Raw genomic sequence first — 26283 nt, 5'->3', positions numbered from 1 at the left:
TATTGTAGTATCATGCTTTCCCATAGTAATCTTGTGAGATGCACTTCTTTCAAGTGAGACCTGGGAAGAGGTGTTACATTTGAATTGTAAGACCTAGGTTTTACAGTTAAATTGCATAAACTTATTATTGGCTGACTGGTTAAATTTGACTGCTTAAAAGTCACACTTGATTTCACATGAAAATTCCAAGACATGATTCTAACCTGCAACCTCACATTTGTATAGGATTCCAGCCTTGCAGGCCAATTGGGAATTATCATTAATTACGGTAGTTCAAAATTTGGAAAAAGAATAAAAGTTCTAATCAGGTCTAAATCCCTGTACCATGTCTTCTATTGTAACCTACTATCCCACTAAGTCATTCGGGCAGGTGATAAAAAGGTGTCCAATTAATGGTGGTCAATGTCTTGACTTCAGTTGTTTGTATGCTAAACAAGGTCTTTCTCTCATCCTCCGTCATCAAATTTGTTCTTATCCAGACAAATGTACTGAGTCACTATAAGGTATCCCAAAGTTTTCAAGATTTTTTTTTCTGGTATTTCTTGCATTTAGAGGGTTCAAATGTTGGTTAATTTTTCTCCTTGGATTTGGTTGAAAATGTAATGGCCTGGGGGCTTTTCCCAAGCTCAAGGTTTTACATGTTCAACCAAAACGGAGAAGGAGGAGTGTTTTAACTATAACATCATACTTGAAGTTGTTACAAGGGAAGCAATTTGCAAATTCCAAACTCTATTTGTCCCAAGAAAGACAGTAAACACAAACCTCTCTTTTCAATAAACATAAAATTAAATATCAATGTATGTCATAATTACCAGTGTCACATGTGTCTCCCATGATGCCCTTCTCACAACCTTGCACACACAGTCCTGAGCTCTGTCTACAGGCTCCTTCATAACATCCATCTGAGCAGTTCTTGTCACAGTGGGATCCATACCAGCCTTTCAGACAGCCTAAATTACAGGAACCATCAGCCTGGATGCACTGTCTGTCAGTGGATCTCCCACAACGTACACTACACTTCCGGTCACAGAAGTCCCCATGTCTACCGCTTTGGCAGCCATTGTTACACTTTCCGGAGTTCTGCTCACAGACATGCGCATGACACGTTTTACTGCAGTTTCTGTTACACAGGTCACCATAATGTCCATCTGTGCAGCCGTCGAGACATCGACCAGTATTCTGGTCACAATAAACAAAATTGTACGTACCTTCACGCATTTTACAATATGTGGCACACTTGAGGTCACACTTTTTACCATGAAACCCTGGTAGACATCCTTCTTGGCAAACACCTGATCGTCGAATGCAGTTCCCCTCAGCACAATTTGGACATTCTCTCCGACAGTTGTCACCAAACCAGCTTGGATTACACTCAGTGCAGGAGATGTCGGTACATGACTTGCAGTTGGATGGACATGTGGTTTTGCACTTGGGACCTTTCCAGCCCTCCATACATCCGCTTGTACAGGTACCATCTTTGTCATTACATGTCTGATCTCTGCAGGTGTCACTACAATTCTGATCACAACGAGTCCCATATACTGTGTCAATACAGCCATTGAGGCAAGCTCCATCACTGAAGCTACAGAACTGATCCCCTGAGTCAGATGCTTTGCATCTGAAAATACAGGACGACTGACACTGAGTGCCAAAAAAGCCAACCTTACATGATGTACACAATCCTGTGTCCTTCTGACAGCCATGTTCACAGTTGGCTGGACAGGTCTCTCTGCAATCATCTCCATGAAAACCGTCCTTGCATACCATACAATTATCATCTGTGCAGTTATAGCATTGATCTGGGCATTGCTTCTGACAGTAAGATCCCTTCTTGCCATCAACACATCCATGGGTACATTCAGGAGATCCAGTTGAGTCTGTCACACAATGACTATTGCTGCAGGAGGAACTACATTCCTTGGTGCAGTTAGCCCCATACCATGTGTCCTTGCACTCAATGCAAAGTCCAGATGTCTGATCACACACGCTGTCCTTGCAATGCTGACCACAGAGCTGGTCACACTTAATACCATGATATCCTGGACTGCATCCCCTTTCGCAATGTCCTGAGGACTGTTCACAGGAACCATTAAAACAGTTGGAGCAAGGTGTAGTACACTTTCCCCCATACCAGCCTAACTTGCAACCATCTTTACATTTCCCTTTTCTCTCACATCCATTCAGACAGTTGTCGCAGGATTTTGTACAAAACCGTCCATACCATCCAACTGAACAGTCTTTACATTTCCCAGTATTTCTGTAGCAGGGGCCCTCACAGTTGGTGCTGCAGATCCTGGTGCAGTCTTCTCCGTGTCTTCCTGACACACAGTTGTTACAGTAGCCAGTCTGATTACATCGTTTCTTGTCACAAAACTCACTACAGCTTTCAGTACATGTGTTCCCATAGAAGCCAGCTATACATCCAGCTTGACAGACACCAGAACTGGTACAATTTTTCTTTTTACAATTTTTGCACTGTTGGTCACACTTGGGGCCATACCATGTATTCTTACAACCAGATAGACATGTCATGTCATCTGTACAGCTATGAAGATTGCAGTTCTCACAGATTACTTCTTTAACATCACATTTCTCACCCACCCACATAGGTTCACACCCATCAAGACATTCTCCGCTATCTATGTCACAAGTTTTGTCCATACAATGTTCTGAGCATCTTTGGAGGCATTTCCTGCCATAGCTTCCATCTTTACATGCCTCACACTCTCCAGACCACCGATTACATGCAGCACAGATGTTGCTAGGACATCTCCTATTACAGTTGAAGCTGTAGTAACCATCTGGACATGTCTGTGGACACTCACTGGACCCCTTGTCCTCACACTGGCCGCTGCTGTTACAGCGAGATACACAGGGCTTACAGTCTGCACCATAGTAGCCATCAGCACACGCTGTGTCTGGGAACAGTCAGGAAGCGATAAAGTAATGTCATTTAACAATTCACACATATTATAAACAAATCAAATAATCTTATACTACCAGCCTCACATTCAGGTTTTACGTGTGAGGTGACACATTCACTTTCATAGTTTACTCATCACTGCTCATGACTGAAGAATTTCGCGCCAAATGATCCAGTCCTTCCTATTTTAACTAGGCTTTCTTTTCATTCTTTAAGAGACTTACAGATTTTTGCACAATCCACTAATTCCAACATGTCAGCACATCTGAACAGATATTTGTATACTTGAAACATATGGTTTGGTTTTGTCAGATGATGGCAGAGGACACTTAGTTTGTGATCATTCCTGAAATACCTACATGCTATATCACAGTGTTCTCATCTGCCTTAACAACAGACCCACATTTCAATAAGCATGAGTGAGTGAGCTGGGTTTAACACTGGTTTAAACAGTATTCCAATAATATCATGGCATGTCAGCTTAATGTTGGAGGAAAGCCCGAAGTGATGCAGGTCTCAGACAATTACCTCTTTGGTAAAACCCACAAGCATTTGTATGGTAATGACAAACCTAGAAACATAATCAGGGTGAATCAGGATTCGAACCCACAATCATAGGTTTCTGGTGTGCTCAAGGGATGCAACTCTGTACAGTGAATTGTGATACCTTGGACTACTGGGCCACCCATGCTCCCCATTTCAATAAGAACACACAGAGAAGTTGTACTGCTGCGGGCACATACAAAATTGAACTTTGTACAACGGCAACAAAAACATGTTTTGCAGAGTTGTTTTGTATTTTTGCTTTCAACACTCAGGAAAGGAGATGGATATAAACATTCCTTGCTGTATAGAAGCATCCCCAACTTATAGCATCACAATTAAAGATATTAAAAGATGGTACTTGTTGTTAACCTGCCTGGCGCTCAGCATAAAGGGCTAAAACAAGGACTGGTCAGCTCAGTCTTATTTTCAGTTTAACACCTAACATTTCCCCAGATGTACCCATGAGTACTACTGATCTCACAGTGTTAATGAATGATAGGTAAACAGGCACATCTACCTGATTCGCAGATCTTGCAGGTCTTCTTACAGTGGCTGTATGCTTGGCTTGATACACTGACTGGGTAGCTGCAGTCTGTGCTGCCTCTACAATATCCCACCCAGTTAGGTGTATCCTCACATGGACTGACAGCCCACACTAAAACAGTATCCATAGTAACAGAAAACTATCAGAGACACTGTCTGAGGTACATCAAGGCTTTAACAACTTCTTATTTCTAAGAATATTAGTTTCAGTAAATAGAAATGGCAGGTGATTACTTCAAAACTTGCAAAAGAAATAAAGATCATGAAAACATAATCATGATAATGAAATTATTCACACCATGCGAAAAAATAGAACAGTAAGAATTGTTTTCGTTTTGCATCAGTGAACAAAATAATGCCCTAGAACTTAACATCATATCATGATTATAACTTCTTACATCATCATAATGTACATGAGTAAAAACAATCTGCATAAACCATGTATAAAAGCACGAACAAATATGAACAAATTTAGATTGTAGCCTAAACTTATCAATAATAAATTTTACAATCCCTACCTTGTATGACTTGAATCCCAAAGAGCACCGCACACAGCACACAGCATGTCCTGGCCATGGTTACATTATACTTACTTCACACACCAGAACACAATCAATGTCTAGCAAGGAATGTTTAATGTAGGAAGGCCTTCACCAGGGAGTGTGAAATACTCATGAACCATGGAGTCAGAGGTTCCATACTTGTGGTTCCCCCTATGTATCAACTCTTCCTGTGTGTTGTGTGAAGTGTGACCACACATCCTGAAACATGACACACAGAGGAAGATGATGTCAACTGCATCGATGCTACAACAAATTTGAATGAAATATATCTTTCCGGTCACTTATATCTGATGAACATAGGTTGTCAGTGTCCAATAAATACTCATGTACATTAATAAATCTCAGTTTGAGCTGATTGACCACGTAAAATAAGAACGCGAATGTATAGGAGCAAAGATGACATGGAATTTTAAGCAGGGATGTTTTATGTCGAAGGTTAAAAGAAATGTCTGTGTCACTTATCAGTAGAGCAAAAGAAGGGTTGTTTGAATAATTTTGCCAAAGTGAGTACATAACTTATTTTCTCTGTCACTCTATATTTTATCAAATGAATGTTATGTTAAAATGGTTGGTTACATCCATCCAGACTCTCCAAAAAAGCATCCTCAATTATCAAGTGCAATGTTTGAAAATAAGTATGAAATTCAAGATGTCCTTGTCATAACCCTATGTTAAAAGTTAAATATTTAGGGGGTTCCGATATTCAAATACCAAAGAACACCTCAAAGACCTCAGGACTCTCCTTAATTTCAAACACTGAAGTGTAGTACATACTAACACTGATGATAAATTCAAAGTATGTAAGGATACATTTCAGTATACATGTAAACAGGGACCCTTCTAAAATAATCCTATCAGCGTAAGTACCGTAATACAGTCTGGACCAAACAAACCAGTAGATGATGGCATAACAATGAACTATGTGATCTTAGGGGTGGAAAATAACCTAAACATTTTCTGTTACAGTGACATACTTGAATAGTGACAACATAGAAATATGGACCTCAACCCAAAAGCCTGAGTACAAACATACAAATAGCTCCATTCTAACAGGGTCATTAGTCAGTATGCATTAATATTTAGGGATTTTAGTCAGTAACAATGGCAAACAGTAACAATTTAACTGTGTAAAATCAAGAAGAAAATGGATTAGAAATCTAATTTAGCAACCAATAATCTGAGTTTTAAAAAAATGCTATGGAAGTTAGCTCTAGTTGTTTTACCAAACAGATTGGACAGTGGTGACCCACCATGCTCAAATCATACATAGAGAGTAATACACATTTTCAGATGCCTAATTTTTAAATAATTGAGCAGTAAATTAATTTTTACACTAGAGAAGTATTTCATTGTTTTTGTACATTAAACAATTACAATAAACTGCAGAATGATCTTACACATGTAGAACCTATCAGGACTCCCTTCTAGCCAGACCCGTAAAAAGATTCCGGGGTAGAATAGGTTTTCAGCAACCCATGCTTGCCTTAAAGCTGACTATGCTTGTCGTAAAAGGATAAAGCGTTTAGATAAAGCAATGTAAACATTTCATTTTGATTTTGTGGGTTAAATGTCAAATAGTTTCATTACAGACTATATGTCCTAAAACATATACTAGAATACATGCACTTCTTTCCTACCAAGGTTATCAGACCTGATAAAATCCGGGATAGAATAGGTCTTCAACAACCCATGCTTGTTGTAAAAAGGCGACTATGCTTGTCGTTAGAGGCGACTAACGGGATCGGGTGGTCAGGCTTGCTGACTTGGTTGATGCATGTCATCGATCCCAATTGCGTGGATCGATGCTCATTATATTAATCACTGGATTGTCTGGTCCAGACTCAATTATTTACAGACCGCCGTCATATAGCTGGAATATTGCTGTGTGCGGCGTAAAACAACAAACCAACCAACCAACCCTCCTAGCCAACCTATCCATTTTCATGAAGTTTGATACAACAACAAACCATAGGTTATGAATGAATTTACACAGAATATTCCATAGTACATCTAGGGCCGGCAGCTTTAAGCACAGGGCCATGTAACTAATATTCTGTTCTAACAGATGGGTCTTCAAGTTTGTTGGTACAGATTACTAGTTACACTAGTTACATCATGTAGTCTACATGATCCTCAGTGTTAGAAATTGGCACTAGTCCTGTAGTCCTTACCAAACTGCCCAATAGTAAAAGTAACCTAAGGACTAGTAGAAATTGGCCCATTTTAAGGGTTTTGCTATATGTTATCATTATAAGGACTAGTGGACAAAAAATGTTAGTTTCTAACCCTGATCCTGTTCTTTAGATACCATACACTGAGTTATAGATGAATTTCCACTTACATTGTGTCACGACCACCACAACACAGTGTTCAAAATTAAGGACAAATTTAAGGGGTCCTTCTCAAACGCTTATGTCAAGTTCTTGGATTGAAAAAAAACAGGCTATAGGAGAAAATCTAAAGATCTCTGGCACCCAAGTAAATTTCTCACACCGCATGCGGCATGAGGTTTTTGCACACAACATAATATTCGGATGGTTAGCATTGAAACACTCTTCTTGAATTAGTAATGACGATATCCATGCAATCTTATGTGATTCAGATATTGAGCAGAAAGCATGAATTCGGTAAATGGAAAATCAATCAAAATTTTCGCAAACATTTCTTTGTCACAGGTCTGTCAAAACTGAAAACTCCACCAATTAAAACATATGGAACAATATAAGTGCTTAGAACCGTTAAAATATTCAAAAATGCGTTTGCCAAATCTTACCATAAGGCAGGAACGATGCATATTAACTTGGCTTTTAGGTTAAATTCAGAACCGAGTCTCAACTTTCTTTATCAACACCAGGGATCAAGAGACTGAAAACATCCCCTCCCATTTGAGTAACACTGGAACGGAAATAATTACTACATTCCTGTTATATGACGTTTTATTAATACTATATTACGTATACGCGACGAAAATGCGAACTAACCTCACAGCTGTAATAAGGAAGTTTAACGCTTGTGTGCTTGCTTGTCACTTGTGAACATTGCTGACTGCGTTCGGAAGAGCGACCCAGATTCCAAAGCTCCATACAGGGGAAATGGAGATAGAAAAACCATGCGAAGAGCTTCGGTTTAAACGCAAAGTGCTTTTAATAGTTTGAACAGCGACCATAAAATAGAAACCTATTTTATGGTCTCTGGTTTGAATGAGTCATGAATGTGTTTTTTTTTCAAGAAATGTTAAATAAACAATTTTAAGGAAAAACAGAGTCAGGCAAATTGGCAGTCCAAGGAGGCTAGATTCAAGTCATTCAAAATCCACTATGCTATTTCAACCCGGCAGTATTGTCACACATGGAGCTAATTACAATGTCTAGACTGGGGATCAATCTTGCATAAATTCTCGAAACGACACCAGTATACCATGTCTGGTTTAGAGTAAATAAATAACTAGTATGCATGTCCATTTTTGTTGATGCATTTTCTACTTTAAACTTTAATTTCGGAATGTGTATATGTTCAGTATAAGTATGTTATGGGGGAGGGGCGCGGCTCCCTGCGCGGGCGATGTAATACACGGGATAATCGATTATGAGCATGTTATTGTTTACGTTCAGTTCCACCCATTGACGATACGCAATACCACTGTAGGCTAATATATGTAAGTATGTACACATAACGTTTAGATAAGGCAATGTAAACATTTCATTTTGATTTAGTGGGTTAAATGTCAAATAGTTTCATTACAGACTATATGTCCTAAAACATATACTAGTATACATGCACTTCTTTCCTACCAAGGTTATCAGACCTGAGAAAATCCGGGGTAGAATAGGTCTTTAGCAACCCACGCTTGTTGTAAAAGGCGACTATGCTTGTCGTTAGAGGCGACTAACGGGATCAGGTGGTCAGGCTCGCTGACTTGGTTGATGCATGTCATCGTATCCCAATTGCATGGATCGATGGTCATGATGTCAATCACTGAATTGTCTGGTCCAGACTCGATTATTTACAGACCTTCGTCACATTGCTGGAATATTGCTGAGTGCGGCTTTAAACAACGAACAAACATACAAACAAACCAAGGTTGTCAACAAGTTAATTAGAAACTAGTTCGAAAAGAACAAGTCCTATGGTATGGTCAAGGGCATTCAGCGTCACCTTTAGCTGTAAACCTGTCCAAGGTATGAACTAAATCCCCAAACCCAAACAGGAGAAGAAGTTTCGTTTTCCTTTTGTAAATCGCATTTGTCAGATAGGACATGTTTCAGTCGTGTGTCATTGTTCGCCCTGGGTTACGTCACTTACGTGGTTAAGTCGTATCCGATTTTATTAATAATAATAATGGTACATTGTTCAGTCGTTTGTTACATTGTTCAGCCGTTTGTTACATTGTTCGGTCTTGGTTCCGTGGTTAAGTCGAGTGTTACATTGGTCAGTCGTTTGTTACATCGTTTGGTCTTGGTTCCGTCACTTACGTGATTAAGTTGTATGTTACATTGTTCACTCGTGGTTCCGTGGTTAAGTCATGTTACATTGTTAAGTCGTATGTTACATTGTTCGGTCTTGGTTACGTGGTTTATTCATGTATTACATTGTTAAGTCGTTTGTTACATTGTTCGGTCTTGGTTCCGTGGTTAAGTCGAGTGTTACATTGGTCAGTCGTTTGTGACATCGTTTGGTCTTGGTTCCGTCACTTACGTGATTATGTTGTATGTTACATTGTTCACTCGTGGTTCCGTGGTTAAGTCGAGTGTTACATTGGTCAGTCATTTGTTACATCGTTTGGTCTTGGTTCCGTCACTTACGTGGTTAAGTCGTATGTTACATTGTTCAGTCTTGGTTACATTGTTCGGTCTTGGTTACATGGTTAAGTCATGTATTACACTGTTAAGTCGTTGGTTACATTGTTCGGTCTTGGTTACGTTCTTAAGTCATGTCTTTCGTGTTTAAGTCGTTTGTTACATTGTTTGGTCTTGGTTACGTGTTTAAGTCGTTTGTTACATTGTTCGGTCTTGGTTACGTGTTTAAGTCGTTTGTTACATTGTTTGGTCTTGGTTACGTGTTTAAGTCGTTTGTTACATGGTTCGGTCTTGGTAACGTAGTCAAGTCGAGTGATATATTGGTCCGTCGTTTGTTACATTGTTCGGTCTTGGTTCCGTCACTTACGTGATTAAGTTGTATGTTACATTGTTCGGTCCAGTTTACATGGATAAGTCGCGTGTTACAGTGTTAAGTCGTATGTTACATTGTTCAGTCAGGTGTTACGTGGTTTAATCGTATGTGACATTGTCAGGTCTTGTTTACGTGGATAAGTCGTGTGTTACATGGTTAAGTCATATGTAACATTGTTCAGTTATGTGTGACGTGGTTAAGTCGTATGTTACATTGTCAGGTCTCAGTTACATATATAAGTCGCGGGTTACATTGTTAAGTCGTATGTTACATTGTTCGGCCTAGGTTATGTGTATAAGTCGTGGGTTAACTTGTTAAGTCGTATGTTACATTGTTCGGCCTAGGTTATGTGTATAAGTCGTGTGTTAACTTGTTAATTCGTATGTTACATTGTTCGGTCTAGGTTATGTGTATAAGTCGTGTGTTAACTTGTTAAGTCGTATGTTACATTGTCCGGTCTCGGTTACATTTATAAGTGGCGGGTTACATTGTTAAGTCGTATGTTACATTGTTCGGTCTAGGTTATGTGTATAAGTCGTGTGTTAACTTGTTAAGTCGTATGTTACATTGTTCGGCCTTGGTTATGTGTATAAGTCGTGTGTTAACTTGTTAAGTCGTATGTTACATTTTTCGGCCTAGGTTTGTGTATAAGTTGTGTGTTAACTTGTTAAGTCGTATGTGACATTGTTCGGCCTAGGTTTGTGTATAAGTTGTGTGTTTACTTGTTTAGTCGTATGTTACATTGTTCGGTCTAGGTTTGTGTATAAGTTGTGTGTCAACTTGTTAAGTCATATGTTACATTGTTCGGCCTAGGTTATGTGTATAAGTTGTGTGTTAACTTGTTAAGTCGTATGTTACATTGTTCGGCCTAGGTTATGTGTATAAGTCGTGTGTTAACTTGTTAAGTCGTATGTTACATTGTCCGGTCTCGGTTACATTTATAGGTCGCGGGTTACATTGTTAAGTCGTATGTTACATTGTTCGGTCTAGGTTATGTGTATAAGTCGTGTGTTAACTTGTTAAGTGGTATGTTACATTGTTCGGCCTAGGTTATGTGTATAAGTAGTGTGTTAACTTGTTAAGTCGTATGTTACATTTTTCGGCCTAGGTTGTTGTATAAGTTATGTGTTAACTTGTTAAGTCGTATGTTACATTGTTCGGCCTAGGTTTGTGTATAAGTTGTGTGTCAACTTGTTAAGTCATATGTTACATTGTTCGGTCTAGGTTATGTGTATAAGTCGTGTGTTAACTTGTTAAGTCGTATGTTACATTGTTTGGTCTAGGTTATGTGTATAAGTCGTGTGTTAACTTGTTAAGTCGTATGTTACATTGTTCGGCCTAGGTTATGTGTATAAGTTGTGTGTTAACTTGTTAATTCGTATGTTACATTGTTCAGCCTAGGTAATGTGTATAAGTCGTGTGTTAACTTGTTAAGTCGTATGTTACATTGTCCGGTCTCGGTTACATTTATAAGTCGCGGGTTACATTGTTAAGTCGTATGTTACATTGTTCGGTCTAGGTTATGTGTATAAGTCGTGTGTTAACTTGTTAAGTCGTATGTTACATTGTTCGGTCTAGGTTATGTGTATAAGTTGTGTGTCAACTTGTTAAGTCATATGTTACATTGTTCGGTCTAGGTTATGTGTATAAGTTGTGTGTCAACTTGTTAAGTCATATGTTACATTGTTCGGCCTAGGTTATGTGTATAAGTTGTGTGTTAACTTGTTAAGTCGTATGTTACATTGTTTGGTCTAGGTTATGTGTATAAGTCGTGTGTTAACTTGTTAAGTGGTATGTTACATTGTCCGGTCTCGGTTACATTTATAAGTCGCGGGTTACATTGTTAAGTCGTATGTTACATTTTTCGGTCTAGGTTATGTGTATAAGTCGTGTGTTAACTTGTTAAGTCGTATGTTACATTGTTCGGCCTAGGTTATGTGTATAAGTCGTGTGTTAACTTGTTAAGTCGTATGTTACATTGTTCGGCCTAGGTTATGTGTATAAGTCGTGTGTTAACTTGTTAAGTCGTATGTTACATTGTCCGGTCTCGGTTACATTTATAAGTCGCGGGTTACATTGTTAAGTCGTATGTTACATTGTTCAGTCTAGGTTTGTGTATAAGTTGTGTGTCAACTTGTTAAGTCATATGTTACATTGTTCGGTCTAGGTTATGTGTATAAGTCGTGTGTTAACTTGTTAAGTCATATGTTATTTTGTTCGGCCTAGGTTATGTGTATAAGTAGTGTGTTACATTGTTAAGTCGTATGTTACATTGTTCGGTCTTGGTAACGTGGTCAAGTCGAGTGACATATTGGTCCGTCGTTTGTTACATTGTTTGGTCTTGGTTCCGTCACTTACGTGATTAAGTTGTATGTTACATTGTTCGGTCCAGTTTACATGGATAAGTCGCGTGTTACAGTGTTAAGTCGTATGTTACATTGTTCAGTCAGGTGTTACGTGGTTTAATCGTATGTGACATTGTCAGGTCTTGGTTACGTGGATAAGTCGTGTGTTACATTCTTAAGTCGTATGTAACATTGTTCAGTTATGTGTGACGTGGTTAAGTCGTATGTTACATTGTCCGGTCTCAGTTACATATATAAGTCGCGGGTTACATTGTTAAGTCCTATGTTACATTGATCGGCCTAGGTTATGTGTATAAGTCGTGTGTTAACTTGTTAAGTCGTATGTTACATTGTCCGGTCTCGGTTACGTTTATAAGTCGCTGGTTACTTTGTTAAGTCGTATGTTACATTGTTCGGTCTAGGTTATGTGTATAAGTCGTGTGTTAACTTGTTAAGTCGTATGTTACATCGTTCGGTCTAGGTTACGTGTATAAGTCGTGTGTTTACTTGTTAAGTCATATGTTACATTGTTCGGTCTAGGTTATGTGTATAAGTTGTGTGTCAACTTGTTAAGTCATATGCTACATTGTTCGGTCTAGGTTATGTGTATAAGTCGTGTGTTAACTTGTTAAGTCGTATGTGACATTGTTCGGCCTAGGTTATGTGTATAAGTCGTGTGTTAACTTGTTAAGTCGTATGTTACATTGTTCGGCCTAGGTTATGTGTATAAGTAGTGTGTTAACTCGTTAAGTCATATGTTACATTGTTCGGCCTAGGTTATGTGTATAAGTTGTGTGTTAACTTGTTAAGTCGTATGTGACATTGTTCGTTCTAGGTTTGTGTATAAGTTATGTGTGACGTCGTTAAGTCGTATGTTACATTGTTCGGCCTAGGTTATGTGTATAAGTCGTGTGTTAACTTGTTAAGTCGTATGTTACATTGTTCGGCCTAGGTTATGTGTATAAGTCGTGTGTTAACTTGTTAAGTCGTATGTTCCATTGTTCGGCCTAGGTTATGTGTATAAGTTGTGTGTTAACTTGTTAAGTCGTATGTTCCATTGTTCGGCCTAGGTTATGTGTATAAGTTGTGTGTTAACTTGTTAAGTCGTATGTTACATTGTTCGGCCTAGGTTATGTGTATAAGTTGTATGTTAACTTGTTAAGTCGTATGTTACTTTGTTCGGCCTAGGTTATGTGTATAAGTCGTTAACTTGTTAAGTCGTATGTTACTTTGTTCGGCCTAGGTTATGTGTATACGTTGTGTGTTAACTTGTTAAGTCGTATGTTCCATTGTTCAGTTTTGTGCTACATTATCCAGTAGGCTCATTCCCTCTTACCCAACCTGGATGGATTAAAAGCCTGAGTGACTGTGCATAGCCAATTGTTCATCGTTCATATACTGAGCACCGACTAAGAGAATGGAATTGATCAAGTGATGGGATCAGATGAGTGCAAATGTACAAGTCAACACTCGCTACCTTCAAAATGTCCGAGGTGGTCAGTCTAAGGGGCGGGCCATGTGTGTGTGTGTGTGTGTGTGTGTGTGTGTGTGTGTGTGTGTGTGTGTGTGTGTGTGAGGTGCGTGCGTGCGTGCGTGCGTGCGTGCGTGTGTTGGGGTAGGGTCATGTTTTTTACATGGGTCCTAATTTTTAGGGGCTGAGATTTATTTTTCTTCTGAAACTAGAGCTGAGATTATTTAACGGCACATTCAAATTCAACCCATGGAGAGAATCTTAAAATTTGCTCACTGTTCACTAAAACATAATAACTGTACAAATGTAGGTGATTTTGAAACAGAACAATGAAAATAGTAGTATAATAAAGCATTTTTAAAGATCCTTTTTTTACAACAGCATTTTTAGCAAGACCCACCCAACTTGACATGTTTTTCACTCACATCTACCGGAGGAATGCACTTTTCAGTTATTAAGATTGTGAATGATGGACATAAATAGCATAACTTTTTATGTAAACTGACGAACAAAAGAAATGTTTCCAAACTAAAAGTTGTACATGCTGGGTCCAAACCCCGAATACTGTTACAAAATAGTTGAGAAGCAATCGCCCAAACACAACTCAGTTTCACGAGGAATGCCAGTGCTACAGTACCAAGATTAGTGGAACTTGAATTTGAAGTGAAACATTTGCCGCACTTGCATCATCAACGTCCTTGGTGACTAGATCTGCACCATAGCAATACCCCTGAACATCGTGGAGCTTATGTCCCCAAAATCATTTTTAGAATATTGAAAGTCTAAGTATACAGTAAAATGCATTTCTCCAATCATAAAGATCAGTTTTTGCCTCAGATTGGTCAGAATTAGGACACACTCACTTACATCATCACAAAATAGAAACAGGTGACGCCAGACCCATTAGACTCCCTTTTTATCGGCAAAACGCACCCACTAGAAAAGAATGTTCCAGAAAGATGCAAGAAATGTTAAAAGGCAATAGCATTCAGCCCAGTTCTTCTGAATGGCACTCTCCCATTGTCATGGTTAAAAAACGTGATAGCTCTTGCCGCATTGTCGTAGATTATAGAAAATATATACTGAACCAAATTAAAAACTTCACAATCCTTAAATTGTAACATTTTGACCAGTTATCATTGTGGGCCCTTATTGTGTATTTAAACAGTAATGGCCACGTATTGTTTTTGTGCAGGTTAATCGATCAAAATCATGTGCACAGCACTATAGTAGCAAAAGTGTTTTTTCACGTGCAACTGGTCACGTGGCCATAATACCGCACGTGTTTTCAGCCATACTTGTTAGCAGTCATTAACAAAAAATGAAAAACACAAGAAAACAAAAGTCTTTACGGCCATTTGTCATGCCACGCCTTTCAAATGTGCAACTTGAACGTGCCATCGGCATGTTGCAGACGGGAACGTCCGTAGCTGAAGTCGCAAGGATGATGGGTTGTAGTCGACGGACTGTTTGTGATTTACAGACGCGTCTACAGCAAACGGGTACCACTGCTGATCGCCCTCAGCCAGGTCGACCACGTGTGACGTCACATGCAGAGGATCGTCAGATTGTCTTACGTCACCTCCGTAACCGATTTTTGACGGCTACATCAACCAGAAATGAACTGTTTAGGGGTAGACTGAGTGCGCAAACTGTTCGAAACCGTCTGAGAACTGCTCACCTTCAAGTACGACGGCCATACTGCGGGCCGATTTTGACTCAATTACACATACGTCAACGTCACTTGTGGGCAGAGCGACACTTACGATGGACCACTAAACAAAGATCTGAGGACATCCCATTACGGGTCACGTCAGACCGACCTTGTGCGAACTTTGACCGACCAATGGAATGACCAATAAGAAGGCAGCTTTCTCGTGCTTTACGGCACTAATTTCAAATTGGCAACTACGCTCCAAAACATATTTTGACAAATTCTCGATTAAAAATTTGAAACCTGAACAAAAGAACATTCTGGAATGGCTAATAGATGGTCTAGATGGTATGGATTCAGTCGTAAACCTGTAACTATCGTTCGGAGTTAAAGTTTTCGAGGCTGCATGATTAGAAATCCCATTCCGACTGTCACTTTCATAATCTGGTAAGCGATGCTCTGATTGGTCGGGTGAAAGGTCGTTCTGACGTGACCACCCCTAATGGGATGTCCTCAGATCCTTGTTTAGCGGTAGCGAGAACTGAGGTCTGATTTTAATGAGATTGGCCTAAAAAATGCTGCAATGGCATTTCTGCAAAAGATTTCAGAGGCAATTAAGAAATGAATTGGCGTTACATATTAGTAAATATAGATGACTTCATAGTATATATTTTCTAAAACGTTTGACATTTGAATCACCTCAAGGCACTATTCCAAAAGATCAAAGAAGCAGGACTCACTTTAAAACCAAGCAAATGTATATTTGCAACAAGACAAGTCACCTATTTAGTGTGTATCTTCAGCAAAGATGGCATCCATGTCGATCCTTCAAAAATAGATTCAGTCACACAGATCCCACACTTTAAAATTGTCCATGACATGCTCATTTCTTAGGCTGACCTCTTATCATCACAACTTATAGCAAGCCTTTCTGGCATCGTCTCCCCTCTATACAACATTCTGCAAAATTATGTGTCTTTCGAATGGTCCAACAGTTGCGAAGAGACATTCAAAGAGCTACAGCAAGCTCTTGCAACAGCCGCCACCCTTGCATATCCCGACCAAAACAAACCATTAATCCTCACAACTGATGCAGCTCAAACTGCAATAGGGTACATTTTAGGCAAACTTGATTCTCATCGCATAACTTGTAATGATGTTGGTAATTCATGTCTTTTGAGTGAGAGTGAGTGAGTGAGTATGGTTTTACGCGGCTTTTAGCAATATTCCAGCAATATCACGGCGGGGGACACCAGAAATGGGCTTCACACATTGTACCCATGTCGGGAATCGAACATTGGTCTTCGGCATGACGAGCGAACGCTTTAACCACTAGGCTACCCGACCGCCCCTCATGTCTTTTGATCATACAAGTATCTTCCTGTTCTCTTTTTAGGAACAAACAATGTTAATAGGGGATATTTCTTTTGTTTATCATTTTAGGTTATTGCAAAAAACTGTTATGGCCTCTTGAAATTGAAGATTTGAAATGATAATTGATAAATAAGAGTTACAGGCATACTGTCTCTCATGGTCATGTCTCTCTGTCAAAGATTATTGCATTGCTCACTAAAAACTCTGCATTGATGAGGATTTCAATATTGTGGATGAGACTTTTTTATTGAGGCTGAGTTATTTTTATCCCGCCCCTTAGTACACTTGCGCTTTAAGTACAGTGTACTAGGCGAGGAATATACATTCACCGGCGATGCAGCGAGACATACTGTCAAGCTACGATCAGCGCCCAAGATTGCCTAGTTCCCACAAACAGGAATAAATATAACCACATATCAGATTGACACCTTCCTTGTATCCTTGAAAGACACAGTCCAGCAACAGTCTGAACCCACCCCTTCCATTTACCAAGAAGCGGGGTCATGTAACTTAGATATGGTCTTTCTTCTAACTTTTGTAACATATTACCAGTAAGCCGTTTACCAAGAAGCGCGGTCATGTAACTTAGATATGGTCTTTCTTCTAACTTTTGTAACATATTACCAGTGAGCCGATTACCAAGAAGCGCGGTCATGTAACTTAGATATGGTCTTTCTTCTAACTTTTGTAACATATTACCAGTAAGCCGTTTACCAAGAAGCACGGTCACGTAATTTAGATATGGTCTTTCTACTAACTTTTGTAACATATTACCAGTAAGCCGTTTACCAAGAAGCGCGGTCATGTAACTAAGATATGGTCTTTCTTCTAACTTTTGTAACATATTACCAGTAAGCCGTTTACCAAGAAGCGCGGTCATGTAACTTAGATATGGTCTTTCTTCTAACTTTTGTAACATACTACCAGTAAGCCGTTTACCAAGAAGCACGGTCATGTAACTTAGATATGGTCTTTCTTCTAACTTTTGTAACATATTACCAGTAAGCCGTTTACCAAGAAGCACGGTCATGTAACTTAGATATGGTCTTTCTTCTAACTTTTGTAACATATTACCAGTAAGCCGTTTACCAAGAAGCGCGGTCATGTAACTTAGATATGGTCTTTCTTCTAACTTTTGTAACATATTACCAGTGAGCCGATTACCAAGAAGCGCGGTCATGTAACTTAGATATGGTCTTTCTCCTAACTTTTGTAACATATTACCAGTAAGCCGTTTACCAAGAAGCACGGTCACGTAATTTAGATATGGTCTTTCTACTAACTTTTGTAACATATTACCAGTAAGCCGTTTACCAAGAAGCGCGGTCATGTAACTAAGATATGGTCTTTCTTCTAACTTTTGTAACATATTACCAGTAAGCCGTTTACCAAGAAGCGCGGTCATGTAACTTAGATATGGTCTTTCTTCTAACTTTTGTAACATACTACCAGTAAGCCGTTTCCCAAGAAGCACGGTCATGTAACTTAGATATGGTCGGGTATAATCGGGTATGAGGTATAATCGGTACATGTCCTATATTTAGAATCAAACTATATAAAATACATTGACTATATTTAGAAACATTTTTCATGAAGGACATGGAAACGGTATTTTTGGCCATGTGCCAAAGTGCAACATACAAGGCTTGGTATGCTTTAAATATCCCATTGCACCGTTGGTGAACCAAATACATCAAAGAAACACAAAATTATCATTGTGGAAGTATGAATAGTGATTCTAAGAACTATGACCATTCACAATAACATTGTTTTCTGAAAAGCAAAATGAAGAGACTTGTCATAATTGACAACATAATATAAATATTATTATTAATTATTATTAGTTTTGTTTGTCTGTTTTGTTGTTTAACGTCGGAGTGAGCAATATTCCAGCTATATGACGCATCGATCCACGCAATATTTAGGATACGATGACCTGCATCAACCAAGTCAGCGAGCCTGACCACTCGATCCCGTTAGTCACCTCATACGACAAGCATAGTCGCCTTTTACAGCAAGCAGGGGTTGCTGAAGATCTATTCTACATCGGATCGCCATGGGTGTATTATTATTAGTAGTAGTATTAGTATTCATATATATATATGGGTATATATCCCTACAGATGAGTAGATATGGTATACATGGGTATACATAGAGATGATGTGATCATGATTAGCTGGGTGATCTACTCTCATAATACGGCGATGTTCATCGGCACAAATGGGTTTTTACATTTCCACTGTTGATATAAAAGGTTATGTATAAACACTGACATACATCGAAAATATATTGAAGGACCTCGTCGATTCAAAACAACGGTTAAAAAGATATCTAACTTTTACGAATGAGATTTGTTGACAATACTTACCGATGAGCCATTGCCTACGATGCTCGCCACCTGCAGTGGAGGTGTCGTGCGATCGTGCACCAGTCACGTGATGACAGTAGTAACCGCCATCACGTGACCATCTCTGAGACCAGCATAACCTTTCATACTGACATTGCTCACTAGGCTTTGTTCGCTTTCAAAAAGGTAAACGGTTAACTGTGTTTCCTGATGTTGCGGACGTAACCCCTGCACCGGATGAATTTTTTATTGTTGTTTGTTTGCTTGTTTGTTGGTTAACGCCACACTTTGCAATATTCCAGCTATATGTTGGCGGGCTAATCAAGTATGGACGCGACAATCCAGTGACTGACATCATGAGCATCGATCTACTCAATTGGGATACCATGACATGCATCAACCAGGACAGCGAGCTTGACAACCCGATCCCGTTAGTCGCCTCTTACGACAAGCATAATCGCCTTTTGTGGCAAACATGGGTTGCTGAAGACCTATTCTACCCCCGATCTTCACGGGTATTCTTTTGTTGTAAACTTATTAACGTATGCATATAAATATTGTACAACAATGACGCTTAAATTTGTCAATAGTAACATCTAGTTCCCGTTTCAACAAAACCAAATTAATAAAATAAATAGAAAAATAGCCGTAAAATAGTCCGTCGTTGAGAGCGTTACCTTTTGGTTGTAACAACTAGGCATTATTGTTTCTATGTTTTTAATCTTTTGATTAGATTTACACGAAAGTGACCGTTCCACTCCTTCTGGTATACACACACTGATGAAAGTATGGCTTCTGGTGCATGTACTGTAATCATTTCTTAGATATGCAAAATTTTCGAGAGGAGAAGACCGACGTAGAGTGGTGCTTGTCTAGTCGGCTGATTATGTGTCATCGTACCCCAACGGCGTAGAGCGGCGCTTGTCTAGTCGGCTGATCTTGTGTCATGGTATGCCAACGGCGTAGAGCGGCGCTTGTCTAGTCGGCTGATCTTGTGTCATGGTATGCCAACGGCGTAGAGCGGCGCTTGTCTATCGGCTGATATTGTGTCATCGTACCCCAACGGCGTAGAGCGGCGCTTGTCTAGTCGGCTGGTCTTGTGTCATCGTACCCCAACGGCGTAGAGCGGTGCTTGTCTAGTCGGCTGATCTTGTGTCATCGTACCCCCACGACGTACAGCTGCACTTGTCTATCGGCTGATATTGTGTCATCGTACCCCAACGGCGTAGAGCGGTGCTTGTCTAGTCGGCTGATCTTGTGTCATGGTATGCCAACGGCGTAGAGCGGCGCTTGTCTAGTCGGCTGATCTTGTGTCATGGTATGCCAACGGCGTAGAGCGGCGCTTGTCTATCGGCTGATATTGTGTCATCGTACCCCAACGGCGTAGAGCGGCGCTTGTCTAGTCGGCTGGTCTTGTGTCATCGTACCCCCACGGCGTAGAGCGGTGCTTGTCTAGTCGGCTGATCTTGTGTCATCGTACCCCCACGACGTACAGCTGTACTTGTCTATCGGCTGATATTGTGTCATCGTACCCCAACGGCGTAGAGCGGTGCTTGTCTAGTCGGCTGATCTTGTGTCATCGTATGCCAACGGCGTAGAGCGGCGCTTGTCTAGTCGGCTGATCTTGTGTCATGGTATGCCAACGGCGTAGAGCGGCGCTTGTCTAGTCGGCTGATTGTCTCATTGTACCCCAACGGCGTAGAGTGGTGCTTGTCTAGTCGGCTGATTATGTGTCATCGTACTCCCACGACGTAGAGCTGTGCTTGTCTAGTCGGCTGAGTATGTGTCTTCGTACTCCCACGACGTAGAGCTGTGCTTGTCTAGTCGGCTGAGTATGTGTCTTCGTACTCCCACGACGTAGAGCGGTGCTTGTCTAGTCGGCTGAGTATGTGTCACCGTACACCCACGACGTAGAGCGGTGCTTGTCTAGTCGGCTGAGTATGTGTCTTCGTACTCCCACGACGTAGAGCTGTGCTTGTCTAGTCGGCTGAGTATGTGTCACCGTACACCCACGACGTAGAGCGGTGCTGGTCTAGTCGGCTGAGTATGTGTCTTCGTACTCCCACGACGTAGAGTGGTGCTTGTCTAGTCGGCTGAGTATGTGTCTTCGTACTCCCACGACGTAGAGCTGTGCTTGTCTAGTCGGCTGAGTATGTGTCTTCGTACTCCCACGACGTAGAGCTGTGCTTGTCTAGTCGGCTGAGTATGTGTCTTCGTACTCCCACGACGTAGAGTGGTGCTTGTCTAGTCGGCTGATTATGTGTCATCGTACCCCCACGACGTAGAGCTGTGCTTGTCTAGTCGGCTGAGTATGTGTCTTCGTACTCCCACGACGTAGAGCTGTGCTTGTCTAGTCGGCTGAGTATGTGTCACCGTACACCCACGACGTAGAGCGGTGCTTGTCTAGTCGGCTGAGTATGTGTCTTCGTACTCCCACGACGTAGAGCTGTGCTTGTCTAGTCGGCTGAGTATGTGTCTTCGTACTCCCACGACGTAGAGCTGTGCTTGTCTAGTCGGCTGAGTATGTGTCTTCGTACTCCCACGACGTAGAGCTGTGCTTGTCTAGTCGGCTGAGTATGTGTCACCGTACACCCACGGCGTAGAGCGGTGCTTGTCTAGTCGGCTGAGTATGTGTCTTCGTACTCCCACGACGTAGAGCTGTGCTTGTCTAGTCGGCTGAGTATGTGTCACCGTACACCCACGACGTAGAGCGGTGCTTGTCTAGTCGGCTGAGTATGTGTCTTCGTACTCCCACGACGTAGAGCGGTGCTTGTCTAGTCGGCTGAGTATGTGTCTTCGTACTCCCACGACGTAGAGCTGTGCTTGTCTAGTCGGCTGAGTATGTGTCTTCGTACTCCCACGACGTAGAGCTGTGCTTGTCTAGTCGGCTGAGTATGTGTCTTCGTACTCCCACGACGTAGAGTGGTGCTTGTCTAGTCGGCTGATTATGTGTCATCGTACCCCCACGACGTAGAGCTGTGCTTGTCTAGTCGGCTGAGTATGTGTCTTCGTACTCCCACGACGTAGAGTGGTGCTTGTCTAGTCGGCTGAGTATGTGTCTTCGTACTCCCACGACGTAGAGTGGTGCTTGTCTAGTCGGCTGATTATGTGTCATCGTATGCCAACGGCGTAGAGCGGGGCTTGTCTCGTCGTCTGATTGTGTGTCATCGTATGCCAACGGCGTAGAGCGGCGCTTGTCTCGTCGTCTGATTGTGTGTCATCGTATGCCAACGGCGTAGAGCGGCGCTTGTCTCGTCGTCTGATTGTGTGTCATCGTATGCCAACGGCGTAGAGAGGTGCTTGTCCCATCGTCTGATTATATGTCATCGTATGCCTACAGCATAGAGCGGCATTTGCCTAGTCGGCTGATATTGTGTCATCGTACCCCAACGGCGTAGAGCGGTGCTTGTCTAGTCGGCTGAGTATGTGTCTTCGTACTCCCACGACGTAGAGTGGTGCTTGTCTCGTCGTCTGATTGTGTGTCATCGTATGCCAACGGCGTAAAGAGGTGCTTGTCCCATCGTCTGATTATATGTCATCGTATGCCTACAGCATAGAGCGGCATTTGCCTAGTCGGCTGATTATGTGTCATCGTATGCCAACGGCGTAGAGCGGCGCTTGTCTCGTCGTCTGATTGTGTGTCATCGTATGCCAACGGCGTAGAGCGGGGCTTGTCTCGTCGTCTGATTGTGTGTCATCGTATGCCAACGGCGTAGAGAGGTGCTTGTCCCATCGTCTGATTATATGTCATCGTATGCCTACAGCATAGAGCGGCATTTGCCTAGTCGGCTGATATTGTGTCATCGTACCCCAACGGCGTAGAGCGGTGCTTGTCTAGTCGGCTGATCTTGTGTCATGGTATGCCAACGGCGTAGAGCGGTGCTTGTCTAGTCGGCTGATCTTGTGTCATCGTATCCCAACGGTCTAGAGCGGTGCTCATGCTACCAACCACCAGTTTTCTACACTCGATTAAATGACTGGCTAACATAAAACACCAGATTGATTATTATTGTTGTTGTTGTTATAATTATTATTATTACACAGATTAAAATATAAAAAAATGCAGCAAAGAGGGTTTAAGTAATCCTGGCACAGTCAGGCCCCATTTCTGGTGTCCCCCGCGTTGATATTCTGGAATATTGCAAAGAACGGCGTTAAACCATACTCACTAACTCACAGTCAGGTTGGTTCATTATTATTATCATTATTATTATTATTATTATAATTATTACGTTATTGGTGAGATTGTTTCGGGTCACTTTCCTGGGTCTAAAGGAGATATGTTTAATCAGGCTTACAAAAACAAAACCGCCATTAAAGAAACAGGAACAAACACTTATTGACACAATGGACAAAGTCACAATTGACGCCGTAAAGGAAATAGACATGAAAGTGATCCTTGACATGTTCATAAAAAAATTATTATGCACTTACAGAAATAATTTGAAAAGTTTACTTACTTAGTGAATTTCACTATCCACTCAGACACTAACATGTTAGTCACCTAAATCAGTTAGTATTTTTTAACTAGGTGGCCTGTCGTCACTAACTAAAAAAGGTCATTCTTTCATTGTCAGATTCCTGTATGAGTGAAATACGATTTGTCATTCAGCAACACAACATTGATAAACACAAAGAAATTTAAACCTCGTTGGCATTTGAACATGCAACCTGTTGGTTTGTCGTCCGTCACGCTACCACCTGTGCTACGTACATTGTCGACGTCATAAGTGCCAATTTTCCTCGTCCCCATCAGCTTGAAATATTTGTACAATTTTCTGCGAATAGTGTACCAAGTCGTGGTGGTCTATGTGTTATGCAAGTGCCTGTGAATCTGATATACACATCTAAGTTCACTATATATAGAGAATCTCACCCTCGTGTCTTTTGATATCAAATATATCAACACGAGTTGATAAAAGTGGGAAAACTCCGAGGCTTGTCGAGGATCCTTTCCACTTTTATCAACGAGTGTTGATATATTTGATATCAAAAGACACGAGGGTGAGATTTTATTTATCATCAAACATCATTCTTCTAACTTTTTCAGTTTGTAGACAGTGTCTAAGTGTATAAAAAAGGACTGCTAACAGCTTCAATAGCGGAATCATTAGTGATGTCATTTGATTGTGACGTCATGGTAACCAATGACGTCACAATGGTCTGCAAAGCATTGTGATGCAATTTCATTGCAGCGATATCTGCTTGATCACACCCAAGCGATATCTCCTGTGGGAGCAAGTTTTGGATGATAAATTATCCATCTCATCCACATTTGACATGCACTTTATTTAACATGTTTAAATTCTAAATATGTTTGAATGTGTTTAAATTCGAAACATGTTTGAGTTATGGAGATATTGTGCTTAGGTGGTGTTTAGGCTATGAGACGTTAACTCATTTCATGTGCTCAAACGTGTTTAGATAGAACACATCAAATGTGCATATCGTTTGGACTAAAACACTTTTCTTAACATGTCTTGTATCTGTTAAAATTCTCAACACATTTTTATAGTGTGGTTTAAGTTCTGATTTATACTAATTCATTATGTGATGTTTACTGCAGTCGGCCAGGCAGGATGGTAAATTCGGTGTTACTAACCTCACGGAGAGGATTCCTTCAAGAAAACGTCAACGACAGAGAATCACCAGTCTCGATTATCCGCCGAAACAGATTCCATTGGGCGTGAAAGGCAAAATACAGTAAACTATGGTTATAACGAACACAAAGGGACCACTAATTGTAGTTCGTAATAACCATTGTTCGTTATAAGCATATCTACGGCATATATACATGGGGCCGGGACTAAAATTAAGTTCGTTATATCGGTCAGTTCGTAATACAATGTAAGCGTGTTCGTTATAAACGTAGTTTACCGTAGCGGCGTGAATGAATGTGAATGAATCACTGAAAATCAGTGATGACACCAGAGCCCCGTTCCACAAAGCGATCTTAGTGTTAAGTTGGTCGTAACTCCCATACTTTATCATAGGCTTACGATCAACGTAGCACTAAGATCGCTTTGTGGAACGGGGCCCAGGTGTTCACAAAAAGGCTAAGCACGTCATGCCCTACAAGCATTCACACTCACTTGCCAAAAGAACTTTCATACCAAATAGGTGTATTGTACATTGTTGTAATTATATATAATTGAGGAACGGCTTCTCAAGCAGGAATATCTGCAACAGCCATTAAAATTTTGACTGAGCTGAAGAGTTGACCTAAGTATGGCCACAGTCTCATTGTAGGGTGTGTTCTCGGTTCTACATGTATGGTGTGGCATACTCTTCCAGCAGTACTACACTTAATGTAACAGCTTGTGAGTTTACAGACGGATCGGTCGCTATTCGTGTGCAGTTCAGACATACAAGCTAATCGGGTATGAAGCAAACATGGTTTTATCAATTATCAAGGATAGTTGAATATGATTGACATTGTCTCTTTCCCATGAAGATCCGGGGTAGAATAGGTCTTCAGCAACCCATGCTAGCCGTAAAAGGCGACTATGCTTGTCGTAAAAGGCGACTAACGGGATCGGGTGGTCAGGCTCGCTGACTTGGTTGATGCAGGTCATCGATCCCAGTTGCGCGGATCGATGCTCATGATATCAATCACTGGATTGTCTGGTCCAGACTCGATTATTTACAGACCGCCGTCATATAGCTGGATTATTGCTGAGTGCGGCGTAAAACAACAAACCAACCAACCAACCAACCATGAGGAACGTCGCTATGCAGACTCACAGCTTCAGAGTCACCCTCAGCTGCACCTTGATATACCTCCTACACCTGTATTACAGCAATAGGTCTAGTCTCATCCCTAGTCCACAATACCGTTCAGCCTATCAAACAGACATATCAAACTTTCTCTCACTCCCTCTCTCCGGCCCTCCCATCTGCATCTATATGACAACTATCAGATTTAAAGTGACGAGCGGGAAAACATTTATGATTCTCTATTATTACATCCCATTTCGTCAACGTGTGTACCCAGTGTGAGATGAACCAGGTAGAAAATTGGAAACTGAACTCAAATATATGAAGGTCAACGTGTGTACCCAGTGTGAGATGAACCAGGTAGAAAATTGGTAACTGAACTCAAATATATGAAGGTTATCAGATTGGCAACTTTGATGTTATTTATACGGTTTCTGGTCCATATTAATGTTCCATGGATCAAAGGCGATGATTGATGTCGTTTGAAATTTACTGACGGTGTCCAAATGACCATATAAGGTAAACCACCCTTATTCTGAAAAGGGATGCAAATCACCATATACAAAAGTCCCAATTTCAAGCATGACTTGATGCCATGTAAAGTAAGGAAAATGAAACAAGTATAAAGAAA

General features: G+C 40.8%; 1 protein-coding gene across 3 annotated transcripts in view; it reads right to left on the bottom strand.

The window, feature by feature from the left end:
* Positions 1 to 19062, bottom strand: part of LOC125382027 (cell death abnormality protein 1-like) — a 39010-nt gene extending 19948 nt beyond the window's left edge. The window contains exons 1-4 of one of the 3 annotated variants that reach the window (XM_048399640.1): positions 18957 to 19062; positions 4531 to 4773; positions 3987 to 4124; positions 813 to 2918 (exon numbers count right to left, since the gene is read on the bottom strand). In XM_048399640.1, coding sequence (XP_048255597.1) covers positions 813 to 2918; positions 3987 to 4124; positions 4531 to 4588 — 2302 coding nt within the window. In that variant the 5' untranslated portion in view covers positions 4589 to 4773; positions 18957 to 19062. Of the gene's footprint in view, positions 1 to 812; positions 2919 to 3986; positions 4125 to 4530; positions 4774 to 7348; positions 7483 to 7556; positions 7700 to 18956 lie in introns of those variants that run through there. The other 2 variants (XM_048399639.1, XM_048399641.1) reach the window with 2 other exon arrangements.
* Positions 19063 to 26283: the final 7221 nt, after the last annotated feature.

This window comes from Haliotis rufescens, unplaced genomic scaffold (assembly GCF_023055435.1).
Source record: "Haliotis rufescens isolate VD_foot unplaced genomic scaffold, xgHalRufe1.0.p SCAF_2, whole genome shotgun sequence".
Classification (NCBI taxonomy): Eukaryota; Metazoa; Mollusca; class Gastropoda; order Lepetellida; family Haliotidae; genus Haliotis; species Haliotis rufescens.
The sequence above is the reverse complement of the archived record's forward strand: the minus strand, read 5'-3'. Positions and strand labels throughout refer to the sequence as shown.